This window comes from Pyrus communis, chromosome 15 (genome assembly GCF_041283825.1).
Source record: "Pyrus communis isolate YQ-2024b chromosome 15, ASM4128382v1, whole genome shotgun sequence".
NCBI lineage: Eukaryota > Viridiplantae > Streptophyta > Magnoliopsida > Rosales > Rosaceae > Pyrus > Pyrus communis.
The window spans coordinates 35,954,554-35,976,134 of NC_142579.1; the positions used below are offsets into that span (position 1 = coordinate 35,954,554).

At 36.4% G+C, this 21,581-nt stretch overlaps 1 protein-coding gene across 1 annotated transcript; it reads right to left on the minus strand.

Moving 5' to 3' along the window:
• Positions 1-9,937: 9,937 nt before the first annotated feature.
• LOC137746077 (protein TIFY 8) lies at positions 9,938-16,007 on the minus strand. Its single transcript, XM_068486141.2, has 6 exons — positions 15,214-16,007; positions 14,185-14,375; positions 13,640-14,079; positions 13,440-13,527; positions 10,500-10,728; positions 9,938-10,373 (listed from the first exon to the last, which is right to left on the minus strand). The coding sequence occupies exons 1-6, from the start codon at positions 15,503-15,505 to the stop codon at positions 10,285-10,287; spliced, it is 1,329 nt and encodes a 442-aa protein (XP_068342242.2). The 5' UTR covers positions 15,506-16,007; the 3' UTR covers positions 9,938-10,284.
• Positions 16,008-21,581: the final 5,574 nt, after the last annotated feature.

Here is a 21,581-nt window from a genome sequence, read left to right on the forward strand (position 1 = left end):
ACTAAAGGGAAATATGATTCTCTAATAATTTATGTTGTGCTTATAGATATACAGTTGAGAATGTAATGTAGAGCTTATTGTTTAGTTTTGCATTAGAAAGATAACAAAATGGGAAGAGAAAAGTCATAATTTTGAATATATAACAAACGAAAAATATGAACAGAAAATTTTAAACTTAACTAAAAGGAACATGCATGGCTTCAAATCTTTTTAATACGGGAAATTTTATTTGAACCTATACAACCTCTTTATACACTGAATTTGTTTTTTACATCCATATTACTTTTAATTAAGATACCAATATCTCTTTAAACCCAAATTTATTACCTAAAATATTCTTACAAACCCAATTCAATTTGTAAATTAAGCTATACGCCCATTTATCTACAATGCAGTCGCCAAAATCTGTCACATCCCAGTATTGGCTTCGCTGTAGCACAATATTGTTCATTTTGAGCTTACCATTCCCTCACAGTTTTGTTTCTGGGAACTCATAAGCAACTTCCTGGTGGGTCACGCATCCTAGGATTGCTCTCATGCAAACTCGCTTAACTTCGGAGTTCCGATGGAATCTGAAGCCACTAAGTTCCCAAAAGGCCTCATGCTATATGGAGGTGGGCATGTACATATAAGGCACATCACCCCCTCTCCATTGGTCGATGTGGGATGTTATAATCCACCCCCCTTAGGGGCCTGACGTTCTCGTCGACACACTCCCACCACACGGCAGAGTGGTTCTGATACCATTTTGTCACATCCCAGTTTCGGTTTCGCCGTAACACGATATTATCCGCTTTGGGCTTACCATTCCCTCACGGTTTTGTTTCTGGGAACTCACGAGTAACTTCTCAGTGGGTCACCCATCCTAGGATTGCTCTCGCCCAAACTTGCTTAACTTCGGAGTTCCGATGAAATCCGAAGCCACTGAGTTCCCAAAAGGTCTCGTGCTATATGGATGTGGGCATGTACATATAAGGCACATCACCCTCTCTCCGTTGGTCGATGTGAGATGTTACAATCTCTGCTTTCAATTTTGCAGAACCTATCAATGTAGCATTGCCTCATGCCCAATATTTGCATCTACAGGCAAGGCAACCCCAAATTATTTCATAAATCAAACCCACAACAAAACTTCAAAAGGTCCTCCTTGAAAATTTTGAATTCTTACAACTTAATGTCATTTTGAAAGCTGGAAGATCTACGGTTCTATGAGTTTAAAATTTCTTTGAATTTTTAGCTCTTTAAAAATAGAGATTTCTGTTTTATTATTATTATTATTTTATTTTATTTTTATTTTACTATCAATTGCTTCAATGAATTTTTATTTGATCTTTTTCCTAAAGTTTCAAATTTCCAAATGGATTTTTGAAAACCCCATCCAGCAGATACCAGTGATGTAGAAAGATTTCATGATTTGATCTTTTTTCTTAAAGCTTTTTTTATTATTATTATAAGAGCTGTTAGGGGTTTTGTTGGAATGAATGTAGTATAAATAAGAAGTGATGGTATGGTTTAATTATAGGGTGTGGGTTTATTCATAAATTTTAGTTTTATTATTAACTTCATCTTGTACTCTATGATAATTATGCAATAGAGTAAAAAAAACAATTCACATTTAAAGTTTAAATTGGGTGTCGAGAGAGATTATGTAGCTTTAAATAAAATTACCCCTTTAATTTTTTGTGCCCTTTTCTGATTTTCCCAAAATATAAGCAGAGAATATTGAACAAAAGTAGGTTAGATACTGAAAATCAAATAATTAAAACCATGAAATTAAGTATGAGGTGAAATTAATGTTAACATTCTGCGGGCCAATATTGTGTTACAATTGACATTATAACATCCAAAACTTGCGTCGGCAGAGTGAAGTTGGATTTGATATACCCTTTTGCTAATTGTGCTGTAATATTTGCATGATTGCATCTTTTGAAATTGTATAACCTTCATGGCAAATTAATGTAATTAACGTATATAATTAGCTACCGAAGTCTAGAAAAATATGGCACCTTCTCGATGGAAGTTGATGTTTTATCATAAAATTAATTGGCAAATGGTTAGTAGCACAACTTACTTATAAGCTCATACGAAGTATTTTCTTCCATCAACGTGAGACATTCTCAATACGTTATCTTACGTGTGTCGAATTTTCAAGTCAAACACATGGACAACACAAATAAGGTGACGTAGAGCACATGTGTGACAATTTGCTTTGATATCATAAAGGACGTTGAAAGTCTACCATAAAACCAATTGAAAATATAGAAAGTAATCTAACTTACTTATAAACACATGCTTAAATTTTTATTCCAAAATTGTAAGATACATTATCAACACGTTTTCTTCTCCTGTCACTCGTAAGTTCATGAGTTCGTCACTGAGTCGAACTAACACAAAAATTTGTGCTAATTTTCTTTGTTTGCCGACGATAAATGAGAAGATGGTTGACGGATAATTCCAATTCCATGCGGGGAACAGTCAACCAGACGTTTAGTCGTCGGTGGCCCATTGCTGAAGTATTTTCTTCCATCAATGTGACTCATTCTCAACACGTCTTCTTATGTGTATTAAATTTTCAAGTCAAATACATGGACAACACAAATAAGGTGACGTAAAGCACATGTGGAACAACCTGCTCTGATATCATGAAAGACGTTGAAGGTCTACCATAAAATCAATTGACAATATGAGAAGTAACACGATTTACTTATAAACACATGCATACATTTTTCTTCCAAAATTGTAAGATAAATTATCAACACGTTTTCTTCTCCTGTCACTCGTACGTTCATGAGTTCGTCACTGAGTAGAACTAACACAAAAATTTGTGCTTATTTTCTTTGTTTGCCGACGATAAATGACAAGATGGTTGACAGAACTTAATTCTAATTCCATGCGGGGAACAGTCAACCAGACGTTTAGTCGTCGGTGGTCCACTGCTGTTGATGAAGTTAGAAGCTCTCTAGTTGACCACCTTCCATTGGAGGTTTTGAAGCTTTTGCAAATGGAAAAAATGCCTCCAAAATTACAATATTCCCACCACGTGCCAATCATCTCACGGAAAAAAAATAAAATGTGAAGCTTAAGTCAAGTGAGGAATAATGAGAAGAGAGATAACTTTGTATAATCAAGTTCGATTTCAAAGGACTTAATCATTAATCAGAGAAATAAATATATATTCAGACTTTATTTCAACCAACCCTTTATTCTAAAAAAAGACGATTCCAAATCAACAAAGTTCTTTTGTTTTGTGAGGGTCAAGGGAAACGTCTATCTTATGCAATCTTACCTTTATTTTGCAAAAAAATTGTTTCCTCGACTCGAACATATGACCTTTTAGTCACAAAGAAACAACATTTCTGTTACGCCAAGACTAACCCTACCCTTTTATTTGCTTTAGGATCATTTTATGGGAGCCGATTCATTTGAATAAGAGCATATGGACGGCAGATCCCTCTACCTATATATAATATGAATCATTTTATTTAACCAACGACCTTTTCATCTAGTGGTAATTATCTATTCAAAGGTGTATTGAGTTCAAATTCTCTCTCCTTCGCATCGACAAAAATAACTTAATGTAAAATGTCCGGAATCTAAGGATATTTGGAAATATAACTTCTTTTTTTCTAAGATCTACTCCAACTTTTGGAGTAAAACTCAAATTTTAGGTGCTAAACTCATCCCAACTTGCTCTAACCCTTGGGGCAAATATAAGTTTTAACCCAAAACTCATTTCTGGGCAAATTTAGGCCAGGATTTCCCTCTGGATTAGTGGGGCTGGCCCACCATATATGTGTATTGTTTTTAGTTTTATATTTATAAATTCATTGAATTCAACGGCTAAGATCAAATATGACCAAATCCAACGGTAAAAAAAATATATATATATATATATATATATGATGGTCCAAACAGCTAAAGCAATTAAAAGAAATTATTTTATGTATTTCATATTCTTTCATAGTGTTCCATGAGTTTTATGGTGTCGATTTAGTGATTTTTCAATATTTATTGGACTCTGTGGGAGCCAAAAATGACTCTTCCACTAAATAAGCCACTAGCACACCAAACATAAGGAGTGGAGCTACAATCAAGTAAATAATACCCACTCCATGGAACATGGAGAAATAGAAGGAAAGTGGGACTTGGAGCCCAAGACTTGAATGAGTATAAAAGCCCAAGAATCCCTCCAACCTAGGGGGGAAAAGAGGGAGGTATCTAATAGCTTTACAATGTCTTACAATTATTTCGAACAACGACTAACTTGAGCGTCGGAGTGTTTTTTTTGCTGGTCCCCCCACTCTCATTGTTGACAAGGGAAGATGGTATCCAAGGCTTCTCAACGTGTTCAAGATTACTTGTTGGTGGAGAATTGGAGTATCCGAAATTTTCCTCTCCAACAGTTGGCACCGTCTGTGGGAATTTGTACAGAAGCCGTATCAAAAAGTTATGGTTTCCACCTAAGCCACAATGGGGGCACGGGCCAAAACCCTAAATAATAGGTGTGCAGACTAGGCGTGTTCGGCAAGGGAAACACGCTTTTAGACTTATGTGCTGCAACTGTTGCTTTCGTCAGTTCTACAAGATAGGATAGAAGTTTATATAATATATACATATATGTATAGCATGTCAGACAACCTTTTCAATCAAATTTCGTCAGTCCTCGTTCGTAAATCCTCGTTCGTAAATCATATGTCAGCCCTCGTTCGTAAATCACGGGTTCGTAAATCATATGTCAGTCCTCGTTCGTAAATCCTCGTTCGAAAATCACGAGTTCATAAATCCTCGTTCGTAAATCATATGTCAGTCCCCGTCGGTCATAAATCATATGTCAGTCCTCGTTCGTAAATCATATGTAAATTCGTTTGTAAATCCTCATTCGTAAATCATATGTCAGTCATCGTTCTTAAATCCTCATTCATAAATCCTTGTTCGTAAATCATATGTAAATTCATTCGTAAATCCTTGTTCGTAAATCATATGTCAGTCCTCGTTCGTAAATCCTTGTTCGTAAATCATATGTCAGTCCTCGTTCGTAAATCCTTGTTCGTAAATCATATGTCAGTCCTCATTTGTAAATCACGGGTTTGTAAATCCTTGTTCGTAAATCATATGTCAGTCCTCGTTCATAAATCCTTGTTCGTAAATCATATGTAAATCGTCGTTCATAAATCCTTGTTTGTAAATCATATGTCAGTCCTTGTTCGTAAATCCTCGTTTGTATCATAAAATGTATGCCCTCACTTGTAAATTATACGAAGATATGACAGGGCAAAGAAAGCTAGTTGAGCACATGTCCCCCCGCTCTCACAAGCTACGAAGGAAGGTTGTTCAAGGAAGCCTTTAGTGAAGGATTCGACGAACGTAAGCGTGAGGATTGCAGTCAACGAATCTGTGGAAAACACAGGCATGAAGAGAAAAGAAAAGCCCAAAAGATCAGACAGTGAAGGATGATGCCTGATAAGCAACTTGCCCTTGAGGAATTACACGAAGAAACCATTTGAGGAATTGCATGAAGAAACCATTCCATTGGGGCAACAAGCACTCAAAAGATGAGAAGGACGAGACCTGAAACATTCAATTCTAGCTTGGGAAAACAATTGCACAAAGAGACAATGAGTTCAAAGCAAGGAAACACAATCAAAGTTCACTCTGGCTGCAACGGATGTAATGCAATTGCCTAACAGTTATTCGGCAAGCACCCAAGGGTTGTTAGCAAAGGAAATCCATTTAATTCGACAACAACGAAGTTGCCCAACAGATAAGAGTTTCTATCTTACACATGCTCATTAGTACTATCGATGTTATTCAAATTTTAATTACTCTGGAGGCATACTATTACTATATAAATTGATGATCGAAGATCATGAGACCATGGGTTGAAGACCTAGACCAAATAAGAGCCGAAACTTAAGACCGAAGGTCGAAGACCCAAAATTCATGGTCGAAGACCAATATGACCGCGGCCAAAGGCCAAACTCATGGTCGAAGACCATATGATCATAGCTGAAGGCTAAACTAATGATGAAATCTCAAGTTGAATGAATTTTTGCAAAGAAACATTTTTCCTTTACAAACTCTAAATGATATGTGTTTGCAGAGAAAAAATAAGGCAATGTGGGAGCCAAAAATGACTCCTCTACTAAATAAGCCACTAGCACACCAAAATGAGGAGTGGAGCTACAATCAAGTAACATAATACCCACTCCATGGAACATGCAGAAATAGAAGGAAAGTGGGACTTGGAGCCCAAGACTTGAATGTCTATAAAAGGCCAAGAATCCCACCAGCCTAGGAGGAAAAGAGGGAAGTATCTGATAGCTTTATAATGTCTTGCAATTATTTCGAACAACGACTGACTTGAGCGTCGGAGTGTTTTTTTTGCAGGTCCCCCTACTCTCATTGTTGACAAGCGAAGATGGTGTCCAAGGCTTCTCAACATGTTCAAGATTACTTGTTGGTGGAGAATTGGAGTATCCGAAATTTTCCTCTCCAACAGACTCTAATATTTTTTGGTTAAAATGTTCAAAAAATTAAATTATGATGGTCCACATAATTTTTTTTAAGTTACTTTAAGAAGAAAAAAAATTATCCTAAATTCATTCTTTGATAATCTCGGGCTAAAAATTTAACCCATAAGGGTTGGAGGAGAAAAACTGTTTGTAGGTTAAAACCTAAATTTGTTTGGTTAAAAATTTTAGGTTTTAATCCAAAGGTTGGAGATGTTCTAACACATTAAAGATTTTTAGCCATTTTTTCAAGAAATAGAAATATAGTTGTTGATATGAAGTTTGTGGAAGCGTTATAGCTATGCAGGATATGATTGCTTTAAGGCACGTAGTATCTAAGTCAAACCTCAAACACACCAAGAAATGAACAAGGTGACTCAAGTAAAGCTCATAAATTTGTTCTTAGTAGGAGAGCCTTTGTGTAAAACAACTATCTATGATCTGTTTGAATGAAGTGGTTATTTCTCGCGGGAATTCCTTCTCTATTATAAAGGATTAAGTGTCCTTTTTCTACTTGATAATTATAATTCAAATGCTTCGAAAATGTTTGTCAAGTTATTTCAATGTAACGTATTCCATATCAAACCTTCGAGGTAAAATGACACTATCATATCACTGAAAGGTATGAAAATTTCAAGTTCAAATCACAGTCCGACCGATCTTTGATCTAGCTCCGACCGGTAGTAATTTTCCCGAAAGCACCAAGGGTGAGTTTTTGGTCTAGTCAAGCGATCACTACATTGTTCTAAACATTTGCCCTGTATGGAACCTAAATCTTTGAGTTTCTACTAAATTTTGAATGCTCACCATATCAGTGTCGACCAATCAAACCCCTTTATTTTGATCTTTTTTTTTAAATAGTCACTCGATGCCACCTGAGTAGTGCTCCAACCCCCTTCAAGCGATCAAAATTGTGTCTATAACATGTAGCCCTATGGAGGTTCTGCTAAATTTTGACTGCTCACCATATCGGAGTCGATAAACCAAACCCCTTTACTTTAAAAAAAAAGTCACTCGATGCCACCTTGAGTAGTGCTTGATGAGTCCATATTATACTATATATTTTACTCTAATCTTAGTATTAATTTATTAGTTATTTTAGTAGAATTTTGATACTTTTTTATATATTTTCAATATAGCACATTCGACTTCTAGAGCAAAAAGTATTCAAACAGATGAATTTTGGAGTGATTCTAATTGGGCGATGTTTGTGAGTCTTTCAAGATATTTGTATCAAAATTTCATATTTTCCTACCAAGTCGTTTGACCGTAGAAAAGAAATGAAGACCCAGCGTGCAGCTTTCCCAAATTGATGTTTAAGGACGTTTTGGGTATTTTGAAAGTCAAGATGGTATATTTTGAGGAAAATTCCTTCTGATGATTTGTAGGGAACGTCTTCAGCTTTCAAAAAAGACCTTTTGGGACGAAATCATAGTTGATTTCGTTGGTCAAAAGTGTGATTTTCTGAGAACTCCGAATTCTAGTTCAAATAAGAAACCTTTTATTTTCTGTTTTATCATTTAATTATATTTCCTAGTTTTCTTCTAAGACCTTTTACTAGGAGGATTTTAATTAGAGTAGTATAAATAAGGCTTGTTAGCCATTAGGGTACGTTACACAACATTTTTTTTTGGGGGGGGGGGGGGTGAGGGGGGGTGAGGTGGTTGGGGAACGTACGTGGAGAATTTAGCTAGGCTTTGGCACTTTGTATTTTGAAGGTGTTTTCTATCTTTTTCCTATTTCAATAAATTTCTTTTGTTTTATGGTTGCTAGTAGCTAACTTTCGTTTGCTAGGGCAATACCTTGAGCCTTAGCATGAATATGTAGTTTTTATTTAATTGCTTATGATATTATGCATGCATGCTTTGAATTATTAATCATTGCGCTTTAAACTATCTCTATATCTTAATGCTTAACTACCATTGTGATGTTTAGATAAGTAATCGGATGCAATTCGGTCAGAATACCACCAAGGGATTGAGTATTGCTTCTTGTGGTTGATAGTTGTAATTTCACCTAGGGTGAATACCACGTCTTAGGGGTTGTATGGTTTTTCAAAGGCTTTTCCAAAGCGTAATGAGTCATACATGTTTATATTTGATATGAATACCACAGACGGATTGCATGTTTGATATACGTTCTGGCTTGAATACCACGAGTAGAATATGCATTAGGAAAACATAGCCTTCAAAGTTGCATGGGTAATTCATAAGTAATTGATAAATCTACATAGGATTGTTAGGGGACGGCGGAACCCTAGGCTTTTACAATTTTGGTTTTCAAAACTATTTCCTTTTGTTTTCTTTACTTTGTCAAGTTATTTATTTGTTTTAATTTAAAATTCATTTTTAATATTCGAGGTCATAAAATCAACTTTTTCCAATCTTTATTTTTAAATAATTAATTAAGATTTAGTATTTACATAAATTATTCATTCAATCCCTGCGGAAAACAACCTTGCTCGAGCTGTTTATACTATAACTACCTTGTTCTGTGGCAAGTATTTTTAAGTGTTTTTATCCCTACTTTTGCAGGTGGTAAAAATCCCTATCAATGCTCGAACCCCTTCAAGCGATCAAAATTTTGTCTATAAGATGTAGCCATGTCGAGATTCTACTAAATTTTGACTGCTCACCATATCAATGTCGATAAACCAAACCCCTTTATTTTGAAAACTTTTCAAAATAGTCACTCGTTGCCACCTTGAGTTCTTTTCAAAATTGGCGCTTGATGCCACCTTGAGTAGTGCTCGAACCCCTTCAAGCGATCAAAATTTTGTCTATAAGTTGTAGCCCTATTGAGGTTCTACTAAATTTTGACTGCTCATCATATCGATGCCGATAAACCAAACCCCTTTATTTTGAAAACTTTTCAAAATAGTCACTCATTACCACCTTGAGTTCTTTTCAAAATTGTAACTCGATGCCGCCTTGAGTAGTGCTCAAAACCCTTTCAAGCGATCAAAATTGTGTCTATAAGTTGTAGCCCTGTTGAGGTTCTGCTAAATTTTATTTGTTCACAATATCTGTGTCGATAAACCAAACCCCTTTATTTTGAAAACTTTTCAAAATAGTCACTCATTACCACCTTGAGTTCTTTTCAAAATTGTCACTCGATGCCGCCTTGAGTAGTGCTCAAAACCCCTTCAAGCGATCAAAATTGTGTCTATAAGTTGTAGCCCTGTTAAGGTTCTGCTAAATTTTATTCGTTCACAATATCTGTGTCGATAAACCAAACCCCTTTATTTTGAAAACTTTTCAAAGTAGTCACTCAATGCCACTTTGAGTAGTGCTCGAATCCCCTTCAAGTGATCAAAATTGTGTCTATAAGCTGTAGCCCTGTCTACATTTAAAGACTTCCCTAAAAATGTGTCATTGCTTACATTATGCAAGGGATATGGTGGTGCCCAGCCCACGAACCAACTATTAAGAACCCAATTGCTTTCCATCAGGAAGCGCTTCTTGACTGAGCACTAAAAAGTGACTTTAACAAAAGCACTAAAAAAATCAACATTTATCCTTAAACACACTTTTGTTAAAGGTATTCCCAAGCATTCCCTTTGCCGTGACCCATAAGTGAACTTGAGGGGAGAAGCTCTGCTATCACTGGCTTTCATGGCGGGATGTCGTTCACCAGAAGGCTTCGACAGAGATTCAAAATTATAGGATTAAATATTGTTCAATTGGAGAAGTCGAGACCAAACTGAAACATCAAGGAAACTACAATTGCGAATAAATACTGTATCCTGGATTCGAAATATGAAAACTCTCTAACATCACAGCTCATTTTTCTCTTTTGGACTGGGTTCCGCTGGTTGAATCATGTTTCTTGTATCTTTGGCTAAATTGCTGCCTTGGTGGCCACCTACAATACAAAGAAACCAAAGGAGCCATTGAATACAAGGTTGTGGGCTTATGTTTCCTCATCGATCTCTCGGTGTCAAACACCCCGTTGGATATGCATGCAACCATAATGGAGTTAGAAGATTACCTGCCGGTGTCAATGTTCGATCAGCAAAACCTGCGGCTTGACTAGAATTCCCAGGAATAGATAACCTCCCACGGTATTCTCGCAACAATGCGTTGTTACTTGCTGTACCGGTTTCAACCTCTCCACTAGGCATGCGACTTTCACTTCCTGGCCTCGCATTAGGTTTTAGTGAGTAGGTTGTTGACCAAGATCCTCCATTTGATCCAGCTAAAGCCATTATAACATCTGCCTGAAAAGTACCAAGTCACAACAATGTCACATGATGATAAACTGCGAAAGGGAATATGATATTCGAATACTATGTTGCTGATAGAAAAGATCGGTGAAGAAAAGGGAATTATCATTTTTTCAGACATCAATGACAAAGAAACATTCATAGTTTTCAATCCAATTCTACAAGAACAGACTCAATTCCTTACTCCAAGCTAAAATGTAAGGCACTTGTGTAAGCATATGCAGATATGTAAGGCATTTTAATCTGCTTTTATACATATAAATGGAGAGGTCCGCAGGGCCATTTATGGGTAACATATGAAAGAAAAACGCAGTAAGCTACAGGATGGAGACGAGACTTAAGTTTAGATTTGTTATTAATATTTAGGGAGTTCTTAGGGTTATTAATATTTAGATTTGTCCTATACATATGAATGACCAAACGATCGCCAATTTGATTGAACTTTTACATATAAGATCTTTAAATGAAGACTAAGAAAACGACTGATTCCAATTATGAGATTCACATGGCTAAAATACATACAATTACAATTGGATGGACAATCAGGTGCACCAATGGGGTGGACAACGCAAGCATTGTCCTTTTTTACAAGACTCTCATTTAAGGCATTTGCTGATTAGTTGAAATTACAAAGTTTACCCTACTCCCTCCCTCCCTCCCTCTCCCCTATGTGACATAAACGAGTGTATGAGAGACTTTAGCCTAAGTAAAATCACAAAAGAACAATCACCCTCCCTACACCATCCATGGCATAAACGAGTGTATGAGAGACTTTAGCCTAAGTAAAATCACACAAGAACAATCACCCTTCCCTACACCATCCATGGCCTATGTGACAAACGAGTGTATGAGAGACTTTAGCCTAAGTAAAATCACAAAAGAACAATCACCCTCCCCTACACCATCCATGGCCCCTACACCATCCACCCTACACCATCCATGGCCTATGTGACATAAACGAGTGTATGAGAGACTTTAGCCTAAGTAAAATCACAAAAGAACAATCACCCTCCCCTACACCATCCATGGCATAAACGAGTGTATGAGAGACTTTAGCCTAAGTAAAATCACATAAGAACAATCACCCTTCCCTACACCATCCATGGCCTATGTGACAAACGAGTGTATGAGAGACTTTAGCCTAAGTAAAATCACAAAAGAACAATCACCCTCCCCTACACCATCCATGGCCCCTACACCATCCACCCTACACCATCCATGGCCTATGTGACATAAACGAGTGTATGAGAGACTTTAGCCTAAGTAAAATCACAAAAGAACAATCACCCTCCCCTACACCATCCATGGCCCCTACACCATCCACCCTACACCATCCATGGCCTATGTGACATGAACGAGTGTATGAGAGACTTTAGCCTAAGTAAAATCAAAAAAGAACAATCACCCTTCCCTACACCATCCATGGCCTATGTGACATAAACGAGTGTATGAGAGACTTTAGCCTAAGTAAAATCACAAAAGAACAATCACAAAGCTTAGGTGTACAAGTCTTCAGTCAAACCAAACATAGAACACTCCCTCCCTTTTCTGTCTCTTTCTTAATTAGGAACTCAATCTCACATATGAATCACTACAAAAGACAATAAAAGGGCCAATACTAACGTATTACAACGTAAAACTGAAAGCAAATATGACGTCATAACTGATCGGCATGGAAAACCACTGCTGCATATTTCATGTGAAAAATACCAATGGCTACTCCATACCACCTGCATGAGAAACAGCAACCAAAGAACCTCCCCACACAAAATGAAAATGATGTAAAAGTGAACTTCCTCACATCAATCATGAAAAGCACTATAGGATGATATACTTTTTCTTTGTTACACCCATCTACATTGTAATTTCCACCAATTCGGTATAATAACAAAGAATCTAAGACCATGTAACATTTTTATTGCTAACAATGATTGTTTGACTTTTGAAAGCACTCAAATGAGGATCACTGATCCAACCAAAGTCATAGAATTAATGGAAGTGGTAAACCTGACTACAATGACAGGTGAAACCAGCACCAATGAGGAAGAAACAGTCACAACAACTCCGGTTCAGGGGCAAAGAGCAGATAAAAACTAAATAGGTCAGGAATGCAGTAGTATACTATAAAGTCAAGTGTGACCATAATGAACAAGAAAGTGTAACTCTAAACTGCCGCATACCAAGAGAAAACAAATTCGAGTCTTTTACAGCCTTGATAAATATCTTCATACCCAATTTCAGGGACTTCTTGTCATTAACTCGTCACCTCCCACAATCAGGGACTGACGGAGAAAGCAACTTCCACACAATCTTCAAACAGTACCGTGCTAATCCTAGCTAGGCATATTCTCAAAAACTAAAATCGACTCTTTTATAATGACTCCACATAGACATCTCAAAGGTCAAGCTTATAATAATATCAAGAAACTTTTATGACTAGAAAATAATTCAAGAAGCCATAACCACATTCTCTAGAATGCTTTCACTATACCTACATTAAGATCAGATCACACTTGTCCTGCAATTTACAGGCAACACCAATTTTACTCATCTGTATGCAATGACTACATGAGTTAGCCAATGTTGATATCCATAATAAATATATTCTTTAAAGAGACTGTCCACATATGTTTGCTATAATAGGAAATATAAACTCATAAATCAAGGAAGACCGCTCTACAACAATCAAACAGTAAGAAAAAAACCTTGTTTGGATGGACATCGTCAAAAACATGAGCTTGACCACCATAAAATATGGTCATCTGCCGACCAGCTGATGTAAATCCATATTGACTGCCACAACAGAAAAAATAAAAATAAAATAAAAAATAAAATAAGGCATCAAGTTTCCTCTTACTTGAAAGAAGAGCAAAAAATAGTAACAGACATGTACTATATCTTGTACCTTGGATTAGAAGGTTCTGACTCTACAATATGAGTCCCAGATTTCTGCCTGCTGCCACTTGGCAGCACCCCAGACGAGTTTCTTTCTGGAGCATCACTACCGGCATTAATAGAACTCAAAATTCCTGGGCCTTTAATTCCAGTTCTGGATCCCTCATCTGCTGCTGATTGAGAAATATTGTTTGGAATGGCATTGGCATCCCTAAATCGGTTTGAAGGTAATTGATGCACCATGGGTACAAAATGACCGCCTCGTGGAGGGTACTGTACTGCAGCACCCATATTCATGGGAGCAAGTCGTTCCCATTTGGTATCAACTCTACCAAGTGGAGACTGAAAAATGAGAGAAGCAGAAGTTGGCCTCAGTGGCTGTGTAGTAAAGACTGCTTCATCGTCATTGGACCTTCGAGGTCGCTCTCCCCCAGGTCCATGTCGAAGCATCTGATTTCAGGACAACTAAAATGCATCAGATTAAAAAAACATAGGGTGGGGCTTTTGTCTTATGCAAGAATAGGATATCAGTATCGTATCATGTCGCACTCACACCTTCATCAAATGCGACCTCTCAAGGTGATCAGGACCCATATGTGGGACACCATCTCTGGATGAACCCATAAAAGTCGAGTCTGAATTACTCCGCTTACTTCCTAGTAACCTGTTACTTATCTCAGGCACAGAAATATCACTCCTCGGGCCATAGAATGGAACCCCCTCAAGATGATTTCCAGCCTGTCTTTCTACCAAATTTAATGAGACAATAATCAAACTCATATCTAATCCAGATAACAAAGGACACACTGTATGCGTGTTGAATTTCAGTAATACAATCATAACAGACAACCAAGATTAGTAGTTAATGTGCATTCACCAAAGTCACAGACAAAAAGGCCAATAATATAACATAAACATCAACACAAAGTCATAAACAAATGCTCAAAGTCTCACTTTATAATGACAACTTTTGACAAACACTCTCAACTTTTTGCACTACCCAATCGTTAACAGCATCAAAAATGGAAAAAAGATCCCGCCACATTATAAATGACAACAAATACACAAAACCATTTTAGCATCATATTTCTCAAGCCTAATTCCAAATGCTCCGATAATACACAAATTAAGAGAGCCAACAAAGCAAGTGAAAAGCTTGCCCTCAATTCAACCTATCCATAAAAATGAACAATTTAACAAATCAAATGCACAGAGGAAAAAGAGAAAGACTACAACAGCTGCCAAACTCCTTCACTAACTAATCCATAACATAGAAAAGTATAAAAATACACAACTCCTTACCAACATCACTAACTGCATCAAAAACTGAAAAAGATAAATCCACTCACATAACATAGAGAGTATAATCCCACTCCCATCTTTTTCATTTGCATTTACACAAGCAATCCAAAACAACAATAAAAAAAAAAACAACCCCTCTACAAAAAATAGTAAAGATATGAACTTTTTCAAGCTGATTACAAAATTATATAAAAGCACTTTAATAGAAAATGATGGGTTTTTGTTATGAACTCAGCTAAAATCATAGGTAGTAAAAAACACCATAAATGGGGAGGAACTCACCGGAACCCAGATCAGAGGTGGTGGAGATGGGGCCACCGCCGGAGGAAGCCCCAAGGGAAGCGGAGGCGGAGGGAGAAGGCTCAGAGAGCCTACAATCGGTGGAGGCTTTTGGGGCTAAAACCACAGGGGAATCTCCAGGCTTCATGCCCAGAAAATCATGGAAGATGGTGTGCTTCCCCTGCTGCTGCTCCTCTAGCTTCTGCTTCTGTGGCTGCTGCTTTTGCTGTTGGCTGCTGAGAGTTGTGGCATTGCTGTTGGGGATGCCTTGCTGGGCCATTTTCAGAACAGCCATTCCATCTCCATCCCCATTCCACCACTCTGCATAGCTGCTGCTTATCTGCTAGCAAGAGAGAGACGGTGTTTTTGTGAAAAGAGAAGAAAAAGAGAGCTCGATTTTCAGAAAAGGAAAAAGAACGAGGACTTGAAAAGAGAAAGAGAGAATCTTTGGGGCTCTTTTACGAGCAGAGACCGAGAGAGAGAGAGAGAGAGAGAGAGAGAGAGCAAATAAAAGCGGAGGTTCTTGGGCAAGTGTTGTGACTTGTGCTTGAGTTTCTCTTTCTCTCTGTAGATTGAACGGGTGTGTCTCTGAGTGTGGGTGTTGGGTTGTTTGGTTGTGTGGGGGAATATATGTTGGGGTTGGAAGGTGTGTTTTTTTCTGGCAATTATTTGATATTTCTGTTGTGTTATTGCATAGGGAGAGGAAAAGAAAGAAGCAATCGAGAGCTCAGATAGAGTGTGATGATGGGTTTTCTGTCTCTTTGTGTATGCACTAACGTGGCCCGCTCCCACTGCCTACCTTTTCATGGCCACTTAATGAAGCATCCTTTTGTTTTTGTATTTTTTTCGTTTTTCATAAATGTTATTTGCATTTTAAAAAACATATCTTCTTCAACAAAAGGCCATATCTTTTCTGAGGTTTCGAAAGTACATGTTTTCATAGTACAATTTTCATGTCATGGCATCATGGCATGTCTCCATCTTTTTGCATCAAAGTTTGAATTTTTTTTCAATAAACAGAGTAAAAAATAAAGATTCAGTATATATTATCTAATTGAAAAAATGAGTAAAAAATCGATTATAGTTTCAAATAAAATTATCAAAAACATTAAATCATTTGCAAGTAATTACAAATATCTAGCATTTACCTTCAAAAGTTGTATCAATATAGGTATATGAGTTGTCCTTAGGGCAGTCTAAAGTTGACAATGATTAAGATGTATTTGGGATTTGTTTGGTTGTAACCTTGCACGTTCCTTCACTTGTTAAGTTGTTATCAATTTTTTGTTTCTACCCATTGAAAGAAGAAAATATGATGAATACTAGGTTTTAGCTCTTGAAAAAAAGAGTGAAACTTAGTCCTTAAACACTTAATACAAACCAACTGCAGCCATAAAATGGTTTGACATTAGGGGTGTTTTTTGAAAGGATCAAATTGGAAACGACGTTTCCAATTTCAATTCCAAAAGTTTGAAATTGGATCGGATCAAATCACAATTTTTAAACTGGAAATTTTTGGCATATTCAAAAATTTTGGAATCTAATTAATCTCAAAAATTCGGAAACTCATATATTTTATAAGTTTTTTAATATTCTATAACTTTTTTGTACACAGAGTTTATTGTTCTTTCTTATGTACAAATTCAATTAATTTAATATGCATATTTTTTTAATATATAAGTGTATGTTTAATATAAAAACAATGAACAAAATATATCCAAAAATAACAATAAAATACAAAAGTTGATTACAAAATATATAGTTTGAGTAAATAACTATAAAAATCAAAAGTTTTCGAAAGCTTTTTTTTATCGGAATAAGTTTGGAACACTTCGAAACAAATTGGTTTAGAATTCATAATTCTCTAAATCTTTAAATACATTCTAATTTCTGTTCCTTTTTTTTTTCTTTTTTTCTTTCTAATTTCTGTTCTTTTTATAATAATAAAAATATTCGAATTCAGAATTTTTGACTTCGGAATCGAAAATAGCATTCCAACTTGCAGCCCTATTTGGCATGCATATAATTCACACCCATGTTGTGCATTATATCACACATGAAATCAAATCAAACGATAAAACCACTCAGATATGTGATGATACCGAACAAAATCAAATCAAATGATAAAACCACTCAGATATGTGATGATACCGAACAAGACAAGATTATTCATTAAAAATGTGAAATACTTTGGTTTAGGTTCGAATGCACCTCCTTGATCAGTAGTTAATTAGTTTTTATCGTACGTACATGTAACAATCAACACCATTTCTTTTATAATCACCATATGAAGTGCACACCTAACAAAAAGTTCAGTGCATATTATCTAATTATAAAATAGTGAGTATGAAATCGGTTATAGCTTCAAACAAAAATATAAATAAATAAAAAATTAACAAACATTATCTACACTAAAGGGAGGAGGTGGGTTTAGCCTCACAATAGGCTAGCCATAATGTGGTTCAAATTCGTCTTTAACGAGAAAAGAACTTCAAATCTCTCACTTACAAGTGAAAAGAAATATCATTAAACCGTATTATTAAGTGACACATATCTAAACAATTTGCTGGTAATTCCACATATACCTTCAAAAGTTGTATCAACACAGGCATATGAGTTGTCCTTATGGCAATCTAAAGTTTGCAATGATTAAGATGTGTTTGGTTCTAACTTGTACATTCCTTCACGTGTTATCAATTTTTGTTTCTACCCATTGGAAGAAGAAAAATTGATGAATACTAGGTTTTAGCTTCTTGGAAAGAAGACTGAAACTATAATCCTAAAACACTTAATGACACATTTCGACCGAAATCAAGGCATGCTGGGCGTCACGTGAGAATGATGTAATCATGTGCACAGTGCGGAAGCTAAGAATAATAATAAAGTACGAACAAATAAAAATCAAACTACACACAGAGTAGTTAACAAACATGTGCAAGCGTAAGTGTGAAAAACAATATTCAAAGCACAGAAAACCTAATGCAGTCCAGAGGAACAAATACTAACTAAACACACCCAGAGGGGGTCCTACACTAGTGATAATCTATCAGAGAGGACCATTCAGACTTTGGAAGATATGTTGAGATCTTCGGTGTTGCAGTTTGGCGATGCTTGGCACAAGCAGTTGGATTTAATGGAGTTTGCCTACAACAACAGTTTTCAGAGCAATCCCAGGATGGGTAACCCACTAGGAAGTTCTCGTGTGAGTTCCCAGAAACAAAATCGTGAGGACGTGGTCGGAGCCCAAAGCGAACAATATCGTGCTACGGTGGTGAAGCGGGCTCGGAATGTGGTGGACCCCGGGACGGGATGTGACACTTAACACAAACCAATTGCAGCCATAAAATTGCTTGACGTTAGGGGTTTGTTTTTTTGGGAAGGATCGAATTGGAAACAACATTTTTTATTTATGTACCAAAATTTTGGCATCGGGTCGGATCAAATCGCAATTTTTAAATTCAAAATTTCCGGCATATTCAGCAATTTCGAAATCGGAATAATCTCAGAAATTTTGAATTAGAATTTGAAAACTCATATATTTTACAAGTTTTTGAATATTCTCAAGCTTTTTCGTACATGAAATTTATTGTTTTTTCTTAATATTTGGTCTATGCTTATGTATAAATTCAAGTAAATTTTGTAGTATAATAGTATGCTTATCTTTTTTTAATATATAAGTGTATGTGTTAATATAAAAAACAACGAAGAAAATGTATTTGAAACTAGCAATAAAATACAAAAGTTGATTACAAAATATATAATTGGAGTAAATAATTATAAAATCGAAATATTTTAAAAGATCAGAATAAGTTCGGAACACTTCAAAAAAAGTTTGGATCAGAAATTTAGAATTCTTGAAATCTCTAAAGGCATTATAATTCTCTTCCAAAATTTTCAAAAAAATATTCGAAATCATAATTTTTGAGTTTGGAATCGGAAAAACCATTCCAACTTGCAGCTTTATTTGGCATGCATATAATTCACATCCATGTTGTGCTCACACATGAAATCAAGTCAAATGACAAAACCGCTCAGATATGTGATGCTATAAAACAAGACAATAATATTCATTAAAATGTGAAATACTTAGGTTTTGATTCGAAGGCACTCCTTATTCACCTATTTGTGACATCTCACATCGCCTAAGGGAGTGATCCTCAAATGTATATTCTCATCCCTACCTAGCATGAGGCCTTTTGGGAACTCACTGACTTCGGGTTCTATAGAAACTCCGAAGTTAAGCGAGAAGGGGGCTTGAGCAATCCCATGATGGGTGACCCACTGGGAAGTTGCTTGTGAGTTCCCATAAACAAAACCGTGAGGGAATGGTAAGCCCAAAGCGGACAATATCGTGCTACGGTGGTGAAGCGGGCCCGGAAAGTGGTCCCGCCTGGGCCGGGATGTGACAATTTGGTATCAGAGCCTAACCCTGGCCGCGTGTGTGTCGACGAGGACGTCGGGCCCCTAAGGGGGGTGGATTGTGACATCCCACATCGCCTAGGGAAGTGATCCTCAAATGTATATTCCCATCCCTACCTAGCACGAGGCCTTTTGGGAACTTACTGACTTCGGGTTCTGTAGGAACTCCGAAGTTAAGCGAGAAGGGGGCTTGAGCAATCCCATGATGGGTGACCCACTGGGAAGTTGCTCGTGAGTTCCCAAAAACAAAACCGTGAGGGAATGGTAAGCCCAAAACGGACAATATCGTGCTACGGTGGTGAAGCGGGCCCAGGAAGTGATCCCGCCTGGGGCGGGATGTGACATATTTGTAGTTAACTAATTAATACAGTACACATGTAACAATCAAAACCATTTATTTTATAATCACCATATGACAATCATACCTACAGAAAAAAATCAAATTGAAGGTGGTTTTGTTGTCCATATCAAAATAAATGAACAATCATCAATATGATCCTTTTTTTTTTTACTACATACGATAGTATTTACACAGTGAGAGTGAGAGAGTAGGCTAAACTTCACGATGAACTAGTCATGATAATTTGGTTCAAATCCGTCCTTGGCGAAAATCAAATATAAGACATCTCATTTATAAGTGAAAAAAAATACTACTAAACCGTAATAATAAGTGATATAATGATTAAACGATATCTAATTTGTTTAATTTTTTACAATTATAATTTTTAAATTGCGATAAACAAAATAAATAATCCCGATAAATTGTGTAACATAACAATTTATAGATTACAACTGAATGAATAAAGAGATTCGCATTGAAGTGCACCTAAGTATATATTATTGGTTAAAAAACAATGCATGTCTCAATAATATTATGATATGAAGTATAATCTTTATGTGTAATTAAAATAAAAATAAAACATCAAAACTCACTTTTGCTGCCTAAAATATATTTGAGGTTGATATAATTATTATTTTTTTGTGAACTTGATATCATTATTTAATCAAAACACAAAGAAATGAAAGGAGTCAAGAGTGGGAGAGAGAAAGGGAATTGATTTGGTGGTGGAAGCCAAAGGTGACGAGTGGAGTGGGGGAAGAATATTGAAGCACAGGTTCTCTCTCTCCGTCTCTTTCTCTCTCAATTAATATTGTTGACTGTAAGCAAATCACCATCGAACCAAAGCCCAATGCCGTCGTTTTCCGACTTCGAGCATCGTGTCGGACGCTCCACCCCAATTCACTCAAAAGATTCATCATTCAAACTATCTCCGATGAAATTTTACAACAATCCGGTGTATAAGATGCATTAATGCATTAAACGGTTACTTATTTATCATTCTTTCTTCGTCTCTCTCAGTTGTTTGTGATGGCAACGGCCTAACAATTCCTCTCTTTTTCTTCACACTCTTATTTGTCTTGAATGGAGGAATGGTGACTGGTGAATGGTGACTGAGTTGACACAAAGATTCGCTCGTTGGCCTTGATGCTGCTATAGACTATCGTATACATGACAGTCGCCGTTTACAAGCTATGTTGAGAAGAAGTACAACTGTGGCCTTGATGCTGCTATAGACTATCGTATACATGACAGTCGCCGTTTACAAGCTATGTTGAGAAGAGGTACAACTGTGGCCTTGATGCTGCTATAGACTATCATGTACATGACAGACGCTGTTTACAAGCCATGTCAAGAAGAAATACAACTGTGTCTTTATAAAAATTAAGTAAGAAATTATTATTGACACTTTAAAATAGTTATTATATTACGCGTTTCTCTTTATCGTTATAATGAAAACAGGTACTAATAGGAATATTATCATTGCAAATACTAATTTAGCGGAAAGAGTTTAGGCTAAATTGTAACAAAATGCCCTGATCTATACCACAAGTTTAGTTTTCATTTTTGAACTCTACAAATAGTATCTATCATCTTCGAATTATGTCATTTG